Raw genomic sequence first — 10,331 nt, forward strand, 5'->3', positions numbered from 1 at the left:
ATGAGGAGGCTGATTCATACTAGAGTAGGGAGGGGGAGCAAGGGAGGAACAGACGAACTCTAAGTAGGGCAGAGGGGTGGGAAGGAAAGGGAGGGGGCATGGGGTTAGAAATGATGGTGGAATGTGATGGACATTATTATCCAAAGCACATGTATGAAGACACGAATTGGTGTGAATATACTTTGTACACAACCAGAGAGATGAAAAATTGTGCTCTATATGTGTAAAAAAATAAAAAACAAACACTGAGCTGTCATCAATGCCAGCCCCGAGTCTAGGAGACATCGCTGACCTGTGTGCGAGTGCGTGTGTGAGATTGAAAAGAGAGGAAAGCGACTCAGCCTGAGCTCCCTCCCAGGATGTCACCTTGACTCTGGTATCTTCCTACATGTCCTCATCCATTCCCCCATCCGACGTGGGGCTCAAGGGCGCATGCTCTGCATGATGTGCTGGTCACTGGGGGCCTAGGAACTGGCCCATGGGAGGCTCTCAGTGACTATCAGTTGGATGATGGGACCTGGCAATGGTTCCCTCCCTTCTGTGCTCATGCCCTGGGGAGGAAGGTGCTTGGGGACAGGTAAATGCTAGTTCTAAGGACATGGGCCCACCATGGTGGCAAGAGGACCAGTGTAAAGGGATGGGGTGTTGAAGCAGCAAGGAATTTAGTTGCTGGCAATAGAAGTCAAGTTTAAATGAAATAAGTCAATAAATAATAGAAGTCAAGTTTAAATGACAAATAGTCACCATGAATACGGACTGAGCACTCTGTCACCAGGATGCCTGCACAGCCCGAGCCTCCAGGAACAGTGTCACCAAATCCTGCCTCAGGGCTGCTCTGGTGGAGACACTGCTGAGGAGCTCTGGGCATTGTCACCAGCGGCCCCGAAGCCCCTGGCCCAGGAACTCCTCCTGCCACGCTCCAGCTCTGGCTTCCAGGGGCTCGATGTCAGCCTGCCTTCATGGCCGTAAGCAAGACCAGCACATCTCCTGACTCACACCCTCAGCGAGGCTGAGGGCTTTCTCTGGCTGCTGGACCTGCTCCACTGCTCCTTTGGTGGACGGGGAGTCTGTGGGAATGAATGCCTCCCCCAGAACCCCCTCACCAAGGACTGAGGGCAAGGGGTGTCAGTACCCCAGCTCCCCCGCCCTCGTGGGGCACTCTGGGGTACGTGTTCTCCATCAGCGCCTGGAATTCCCCAGGGGGACCCCGCTCCAGTGGCCCCCCATGCTGAGTGGTGGGATAACGTGCCTTTGATCCGCCACCCTCCTGGCACACTTCCGCTGTCCCTCACTGTGTCTCTGCACAGATTCCTTGGTTTCATCACATCCCACACCTGCAGCAGAGCCTCAGACTGGTGGCCCAGCCCTGGGCCTCCACTTCCCACTTACAGTGGAGCTCCGGTGCAGGGAGGCAAGACTTGGGCCTTGTCAGCCTCTGCGGGAGGCGGGCCCTGCTTTCCACCGGGGCTCAGGGAGTGGACTATCACTCAGGGTCCCCGTGGGCGGCCAGTGGCAGACTCCACTACAGTAATTTGCACAGGGTTTAGTTACAGAGATGGCAGTGACAGGAGTCGGGGACAGTGGGAGCAGAGGGGTAGGGGTGCAGCCACTCGGGGTTTGCAGCTGCAGAGCTTCCGTCACCCCTGGTGTGACAAGGGCGGGCTGAGGGCAAGTTCCTGGAACTAGGATAAAGGCCCAGCGGCCTCCCAGACTCCAGCAGGAGGCCCAAGTCCGCCTGCAGAGGACACAGGGAAACAGAGACCCTGGTCTCTCCCCTCCCCTGTGTCTCCTGCCCAGGGAGGGGGCTCAGGCCTGCCCCTTGGGTCGCTGCAGGGTGGGGACCCGCAGCCCAGTTCTCTTTGGCTTCTCCGGTGATTTCTGCATGGGTTTATTTTCACCAAGTGAATTCACGGGGCCGAATGGAAGGTGTCCGAGTTTTCAAACAAACCCGGGCTCCGGTTGTGACCCAGCGGCCCCACATCCTTGTGGGACAGAGCTGGAAATGTCCTGCTGGTCTTGAGTCGGGGCTGAGGGCTCCATCGTAGCTGCGCCCCCACGACAGCAGCTCCTTGGCCTCCTCAGTCCCTTTCCCTAACCGCCCTCCTTCCCGGCCCCATCGTCCTTTCTGAAGCTGTGCTCAGAGGGACGCGCCCAGGACTCAAAGGCACCTGGTTCTTTCTGCTACTAACTTCTGCCTTGACCACTGGGCAACCCCTTCTTGCTTCCGGGCTGTGGTTTCCCGACCTGGGAGACGGAAGGGCCAGCCAGTCCACCGCTCGGGACCCCTTCCCCAGCTCCTGCAGAGCAGGCCTGAGAGGAGGGAAGGGAAGAGGGTCCTCGTGGAGACCCTGAGGCCCAGGGAGCCGGGCTGGCCGAGCAGGCCCCACCCCGATTCGCGGCTCTACCTTCCCCCAGGGGTGGGGTCGACACTTCTGCTTCAGTCACAGCCCGAGTGACACTTCGAGGTCCCTCCTGTGTTCTTGGTTGTCTGTGTGTGTGGCTGTGGATGGGAACGTGGAAGGACAGTGGTTTCTATCAGGCTTCTAGGCCTCGCTCCTTCCTCCTGCCCAACCTGGGGGTTTGGGGTCACTACTTGGCTTTTGAGCTTATGGGTGCTCCACAAACCTCAGAGAGTGATTTGTCAGGAGTATCAAATAGCGTGGGGAGCTCTGGCCGATCCTGAGTCCCCCTGACCCTGTTCTGCCACGTCCTACCACAGCTACAGAGCTGCCCTGAACCTTGCCCCCCAACTCCATGGGCCTGTGTACTGAGGCCTATACCCTAGGCACCCCCCAAAAAGACCACTTCATTTAACATCAGGCCCTGAAATCAGGTTTTCTGCACACCAAGGCCCGGAAGCCCTCAGAGACCACCCTGTTGGAGTGACTGCACTGCCCGCCTGCGTTGTGAGATTTTCCAGCCTGCGCGCATGGGCTCTGTGGGAAGCAGAGTTTTCTGAATGAACATCCCCGGCTCTGTGATGGCCTGAAAATATGGTCTCTTGGACCCATACCACATTTGCCCACAGAGGTTTATTTTTACAAAGCGTACAAAGTGAGATGAATTGCCACAGTTAGCAATCAAATTGGAGTTTATGATTGCTTAAAAAAAATGAGAAGACCTGGAAGTTTTGGGCTCACATTTCCACCTGGGAAGGTTTGGCTGGAGGAGAGCTGCAGCATGGCCCCGCCCCCACCCCACCCATAAATAAGACTCACACTTGCTGATTCACCACCGTCCTCACCTGTCCCTGTTTTCTTCCAGTTGGGAACTGAATGTCTGTGGCCACTCAACACTAAGTTCATGCTGCTTTTTCTCAAGCCAGAGGGTTACCAGGAAAGTAAAATATTTCGAGTCTCCACATTTCCAGCCAAAGCAGAAGAGCAGTTTACACGACCTGCCTGCCCATTTCGTATGGGTTGCTGATGTAGAATTTTGGCTCTAGAAGTGGTTTTGTCCCATTGTCTCCTCTGCCACAACACCACCATCACGGTCACCGTCCTATATATCCTATCTATTGGCCTCACGTGGGCAGTGAGCTAGGTTGTGGCGGTCCTTGCTTGGTCTTAGAGATAAAGCAGGGAGACAAAGAGCAAAGGTGTGGTGGTGCACGCTTGTAATCCCAGTGTCTTGGGAGGCTGAGGCAGGAGGATCACAAGTTTGAGGCCAGCCTTGGCAACTTAGCAAGACCCTGAGCAAGTTTGCAAGACCCTGTCTCAAAATGAAAAAGGACTTGGGATGCAGCTCAGCAGCACAGTGCCCCTGCGTTCCATCACCAGTACCAAAAAGTAAAAAATAAATGGCTGCAAGGAGGGTTTTGAAAGATGCGCTCTAAGCAGCCCGTGGGACAGTCTGCTGACTTTTTGCCCAACCCCTGCCGGAGCTATAGTCTGTGCAGCAGTGACTGCCAGGCTTGGAATGTCGGAGGGCTGGGACAGTTGGGCCAGGGACCTCGGGGTTGACCTGTAAACTCAGCCACCTCAGTGATAAAGCCTGAGCCCTCACCACACGGCCCCGCTGCGGTTCCCTGGAGGCTCTCCCAGAAGCCCCTGGGGGGCGTAATCCAGGCAGGTTCCCCCAGCCAGGTGGGGCAAGCACCTGGCCCGGTAGAGGAATTGCAGGTGACCGTGATTCATGTGGCACTGCCCCTCGTGGGAGCCAGACCTTAGGGACCGGTCACAGGAGCCAAGGAGGTCGTCATCCCAGCCGTTGTCTGCATCCCAAACCTGCACCCTCAGGGGGCCCCCTGTGGTCAGAAGCACATCCCCAAAGTCCAGCCGAGTCATCCATCTGGGGTTGTTATTGTTCCATATGGTGCCGGTCCTCAGCTCCTGGCCACCAAAGAAGACCTTCACATAGGCGTCTGTAGCACTGCCATAGTCTCCCCACAGATTCCACGCTTGGACGATGGTCACCTCCAGCTGGGCCAGGCCCCTCTGGCGTGGACAGCAGTCTTGGTTGGTGACTGCTGAGCCGTGGCACACGCACTGGCACGGGTCATGGGGACTTTTCTGTTGCCCAGGCGGGCAGGGCCGGCTGCAGTCCCTCCAGCGTGCCTTGCCCATCAGGTAGTTGCTCACCGCCTGCCTCAGCGCCTCCCGCCGCGGGTCCTGGCCGTCCACCAGGAAGTGCAGGGGCTCCAGGCTGTAGTCCACCAGGCCGGGGCTGCTGATCAGCGAAGCCACCCAGGCTGAGTACTGCTCGGGCCCAGCCTGGTTCCCGAATAGCAGGTCGCGCCAGGAGGCGTGGCGGCCGCCGACCACCTCCGAGTGGCGCTCGTTGTAGGTCTGGTGGAAGGAGGTTATCATCTTGTGCCGCTGCTTCTTCTCCTCGCAGGCCTTGAACTCGGAGGAGGACTCGGCATGGCCACCGATGCTCACCTGGGCCTCCACGGCCAGGCAGTCCGCCACCTCGTCGGCCGTGAGCCCATCCAAGGCCAGGGCACAGGTGCGCAGGGCCGTGAGGGCTGAGACTCGGCCACCCAGCTCCACGGACCGGATGAAGTGGGTGCCGTAGTTGTGGATGAGCCTGAGGTAGTCAGGCTCGGTGGAGGTGTTGAGGTGCGGGGGCAGGTCCCCAAGTGCCCTCTTGAAATCAGGGTGCAGTGGGGGTCTGTGCACCACGTGGAAACTGTGGGGAGAGAGAAACACCAGGTAAGCCCGAGGGTGGGTAGTGTTTTCCCCACTCAATAACTCCTGCAAGACCTCCCAAGTTCAAGTGTGAGTGGGAACAACCAGGACTTGAACTCAGTGCCCTTGGCTCCAGTGCCAAAGCTCTGGGCACTACCACTCCTTGGTGATGAGCTACGTGACATAGGTCTTGCCTCATTAAATGAAGCATTGTATTTTCTGGTTATAAAAGCATGGATGGTCTCTACCTCGCTTTTTTATTGTTGTTTATTGGTACCGGGGATTAAACTCAGGGCCACTCGACCACTGAGTCACCTCCCCAGCCCTAATATGTATTTTATTTAGAGACAGGGTCTCACTAAGTTGCTGAGGGCTGCGCTGTTGCTGAGGCTGGCTTTGAACTCACAATCCTCCTGCCTCAGCCTCCCGAGCTGCTGGGATCACAGGTGTGCACCACCGCGCCCGGCTCCCATCTTGCTTTTGAACCTTCACTCATCCGTTCCTCTGGCTCAGGCTCATGGGTCTGGGCTCCCAACTGTTCTGGCCATGCAGGCAGGAGGTGCCCTGCCTCACTGTGGAGGACTCACGGCCCGGGAAATCAGAGGAGTAACTCGGGTGGCCATTGCTTGGTGTGGGACTTGTGTCCCAGGCTCCCTGTTCTATGAGGGCTGGAGAATTGACAGCTGTTGCTTAGTCGGGTCGCCCTGTCACATGAACCAGGTGTGAATATTGGTTCAATGGATAAATGAGGCCCAGATCAGATGCCCAAGATCACACAGCAATAAGGAGGGAGGACCCAGCCAGGTCTCTGGTCTCTGTCCCTATCCAGGTAGGACCCCATGGGAGGCTGGCAGTGCCCAGGAAGGAGGTGGGTGGGCTCTCAGCACACCTCCCTGGTACCACATTAGGACATCAGGCACAGTCTTGCTCACTTTCCCTCTGCCTGGGCTTTCAGTGGCCCTCCTAGATTTGGGCCCTCCTGGATGGGAAGAGGCCCAGGGGCTGTCACCTGAAGCCTGAGAACCAGATCTCTGGTTTCCTCCTGGTGGGAGCAGCCTCCGAGTCCCCATCCTGCAATTCCAGAGCTCCTAGATGGAACTTGGGGTTTCCCCATCCTCGTCCACATCACCTGCACCACCCCCGGCCCTCACCTGTAGAGGCGACACTCCACCGTGTCCGTGCTGAAGATGTACTGGTCCTGGTGGGTCTTTTGGGCTGCGAAGTCCGCTGCCTTGGAGTGCGAGCCGGCCACAGACATGTGCACGTTGCTGCTGGGCTCGGGGGGAGTCACGTCCAGCCCCACCCGCCAGTCATTGTTGATGTTGGAGGCCGCCTCCCGGGCCACCTCCTCGGTGGAGCTGATTTTGGCCTTGGCTACTTGGCGCCTGCAGCTGGAGCCCTGCCCACGCCAGTGGGTGAGCGCCAGGGGCAGACGCTGCAGGGCGCCCTTCTGCAGGGGGTTTTTACAGAGGGTGCAGGTGCCGTCGGGCCGCAGGAACCTGTGTGTGTCCACGGGGAAGGAGCCGGAGCGGCGGAGGCTGGTCACATCCACACCTTCCCCAGCCAGCAAGGCGCCAGGCACGGGGTCATGGTTTTGCTTGCACTCTGATCGCGCAGCTGTGTAGCAGGGGGCTGGGGCAGGTCGGGGCAGCAACAGGAGGAGAATGCCCCGGAAGAGAAGTTGGGTGCCCATGGAGCTGTGGGAACAGGGAGCTTTGAGCTCTGGGACCCCGGGCAGAGGGAGGGAGGGTGGCTGTGTTCTCTGCCCACCAGTGGGGATCACTGGAAGGGCAGGGATTCTGCTAAATGACTGAATGCGGGAGCTGCGTCAGTTCTACAGCTCGGTGCAGACAGGCCCAGGGAGTGTGTCTGCCCAGCCCGGCATCCAGCAGGGCTCCTTTGCTAGGAACTTACTAAGGCCTCCCTAATGGGAATCTGGATGGATGTCTGTGTCCCCAGGACACAACTGCTGCTGCTGGTGAGGATGGGGCTCTGGTCTCAGAAGAGGGAAGAGTAGCTGGAAGCCTGAGGACCTGCCAAGTCTGGATTCCGGAGGAGGTTCCTTTTGGGCTCTGGAACTGCTGGCCCTCTTCCACCTGATTCTCACTCTGTGTCTCCAGCTCTCATCCCCATCTCTCCCACCGAGTCCTTAACAGAACCGGGAAAGAAATGAGGCCATGCACACCCTTGCGCTCCCCATTTTCCCTTCGGGGTCTCCCTCTGAGCCTCACTGGAGAGGCATGATGTGCCATGCTGTGGGGGTGGGTAGACGGGGGAACGGATGGGGGCTGTGTGTGCCCACGCCCTTGGCTCTGGTGGGGGAGGGGCCTTGGGTTTGCTATGCACACCCTTCCTGGTGCCCGGGTCTCCCCTCCGGCATTCCCCACCAAGCTCCTGGACGTCTGGCAGAGACCTACCTGTTGTCTACATTGGCTGGAAGTTTCTCCCTCCTTCTGAGATGGCTTGGTGCCTACCTATGATTGGGAATCTCCTCTCTCTCTCTCTCTCTCTCTCTCTCTCTCTCTCTCTGTACTGGGATTGAACCCAGGGCACTTAACCACTGAGCCACATCCCCAGCCCTTTTTTTATATTTTATATAGTGACAGGTCTCACTGAGTTGCTTAGGGCCTCGCTAAGTTGCCGAGGCTGGCTTTGAACACACGATCCTCCTGCCTCAGCCTCCTGAGCTGCTGGGATGACAGGTGTGCACCACCACACCTGGCTGAAATCTCCTCTCTATCCCCCTGTGACCTGAGCTGCTCAGGGGCCTTTTCTCTCTGGTGCCTGCAGGGACCTCAGTTTCTGAGAAAAGGGGGTCATGGAGGACAGGAATGTCCCTTACATGGAGCCTTCCAGGCCCAACCCAAAGAGGTGACTTGAAGGTGGAATTCCAGGACCATGCAGGGCTCAGGGGGTGCAGAGGGGAGGGCAGCTTCCCAAGTCCCCCCGGGCACCCCGCTCAGGGGACCACAGGCTTCTGTCGTGACCCTAGCCCGGATCTCGGTCTCCACCGGCCTTGTCCTCTTGGCCATTTGTTTTCAGAAGCTCTAGCTGTTGCTGGAGGGGCTCTTGGAGACCATGAGTGCGACTCCATCATGAGGAAACTGAGGCCAGAGTGGGCCCAAGGCTGCCCAGGGAGGCAGTGAGGGCAGGCCGGGCCCTCTGAGGCCCAGAGCTCGTATCTCACGGGTCAGGGCACTTCCTGCTCCCCCCCCCCCGTGAGAGCGGCAGCCATTCCCTCCCACCCAGGACCCCCGGCCCTGACCCCCACCTCCGCCCTACCTGGAGTCCTGCGAGAAAATGCCGCGGGGCCGCCACCGTGCTCCCCACCAGAGTCTCCTGAAATAGTGGCGTCAGCCCCCCAGGCAGGCTTGCCCCAGCCACGTCACATCACTTCAGCTTCCTGTCCCACCTCCAGCTGTGGCCACAGGTCCCCCAGCACCCACCCTGTCATCACCCCCTCATCCGGCCCTGTTGACAGCCCGCAGGAAGCAAGCGGAGGGGCCAGAGGCTCATCTGCCACAAAAGCCTGGGCCGCGGGACCTGGGGAGGTGCCACAGGGCTCCGTGCTCCACGCTAAGCGAGCCCTGCCCCTTCTGCTCACGTCAGATGTGCCTAGGGCCGGCTGGCCTCGGGCCTGCGTCAAGTGCTTAGAACTGTGCCTGGCCCTCAGAAGGTGTCCGTATATGTGACTGTCCCCTGCTCCTGGAGCAGTGAGGAGAAAAGACGTCCAAAGCTGGTGTCCATTCCTGCCCACTCCTTCATGCCAGCCCTGTCCCGGGCCCAGCAGGCCCTGCTGAGAGATCCGAGCCGCGCTCCTCCACTCTCTGCCCTGCCTCAGGGCGGGGGAGGTTTCCATGGGGCAAGTGACTCACAGGTCACCTTCTGGGGGGCCAAAGCACACTGGTTCTGAGGTGGGACACAGGGGTGAGTGTGGGGGGGTCAGTTCTCAGTCCTTCCAACTGTGTCTGTGACAGGAAAAAATAGCCACAAAGCCTCAGACCACGTGTGACACCGTGTGTCATGGGTCACGTCTTGGGGTTCATCCCTTGAGTCTCTGTCCCCCCTGCACCCCCGCTCTGACGGGAACAGGGGCTCACACTGCCTTCTCAGAACTGGCCCCATCCTCTCCCCTTCTTCTCCCAGAGATTGCGGCTTCCTGACCCCCCCAGCTCCGGCCCGTGGCCTGGCTCAGACACCAGGGCTGGGAGGAGTTTCATTTCCGACATCCGAGGAGGGGCACGGAACGCACATGAAGACCCTGCAAAAATCTATAGGAAACGAAAGCGAGGCTCGAAACAGGCTCTAGTCCCAGCCTCACGGGCAACTTGCTGTGGGACTCTTGGCAAGACACTTTAAGCCCTGGCTGAGCCTGAGTCTCCTCACCTCTCAAATCAAAGGGAGAATGTGGGGATCCCCAGGAATCCTTCCAACTCATGACGAGACAAGCATTTGGCAGGTGTCCAGTGGCTGGTGCCTATGATGGTGTGGATGCTGCCCATCGAAGAGCCCCATTGACATCCAGGATGACAAGTGGGCTTGGCTTCTGGTGACGGCCATCCTGTCCAGGTCAACCTCGTGCTTGAAATGTGCATTAAGCACAGTCACCCTCAGAGACACAAGTTTCAACAAGGGCACACTTTGTCCATTGCCAGACACCATCCACATGTCCTTTAAAACAACTCTACCGAGATGTAATTCACAAACTGTATATTCACCAGATTACAGTCCCCGACTCAATGCATTGTTTTTAGCCTGTTCCTGGAGCTGTCCACCCATGGCCACAATCAATTTTAGAACATTTTCATCACTCCTGAAAGGATTCCCCTGTTCCTGTTGGTGGTCAGTTCTCATTTCTCCCCAACACGTCCATGGGTTCTCCTAGTTTGGACATTTCATCTAAATGGGATCATAGGACATGTGACCTTTCGTGTCTGGCTATTTCATTTAACAGAACATTCAGGCTTCATCCGTGCAGTAGCTCTGTCAGTACTTCATTGCTTTTCACGGTTGACTGTTCCAATAGACCACGTTTTGTTCATTCACACATCAGTTGATGGGTTTTGGGTTTTTCCCACTCTTTGGCTATGAACATTTTTTCCCCCTCTTTGGCTATGAATCATGCTGCTATGAACATTGGTGTTCAAGTTTTTGCGTGAGCATACGTTTTCTTTCTTTTTTTTTTCTTCGTTTTTTTAGTAC

The 10,331-nt window shown here is 57.7% G+C and overlaps 1 protein-coding gene across 1 annotated transcript; it reads right to left on the reverse strand.

Annotated features, from left to right (window-relative positions):
* Positions 1 to 4,001: 4,001 nt before the first annotated feature.
* Prf1 (perforin 1) lies at positions 4,002 to 6,822 on the reverse strand. Its single transcript, XM_026405835.2, has 2 exons — positions 6,281 to 6,822; positions 4,002 to 5,130 (listed from the first exon to the last, which is right to left on the reverse strand). Exons 1-2 carry the CDS (start codon positions 6,820 to 6,822, stop codon positions 4,002 to 4,004), a joined length of 1,671 nt encoding a protein of 556 aa, XP_026261620.2.
* Between the last annotated feature and the right edge of the window lie 3,509 nt (positions 6,823 to 10,331).

The sequence above is a fragment of the Urocitellus parryii genome, chromosome 5 (assembly GCF_045843805.1).
Source record: "Urocitellus parryii isolate mUroPar1 chromosome 5, mUroPar1.hap1, whole genome shotgun sequence".
Taxonomy (NCBI): domain Eukaryota; kingdom Metazoa; phylum Chordata; class Mammalia; order Rodentia; family Sciuridae; genus Urocitellus; species Urocitellus parryii.

Coding starts and splice junctions, on each gene's coding strand:
- Prf1 (XM_026405835.2), bottom strand. CDS start 6,822: ATGGGCACCCAACTTCTCTTCCGGGGCATTCTCCTCCTGTTGCTGCCC. Junction 5,131..6,280: donor GTGGAGTGTCGCCTCTACAG/GTGAGGGCCGGG, acceptor CTCTCCCCACAG/TTTCCACGTGGTGCACAGAC.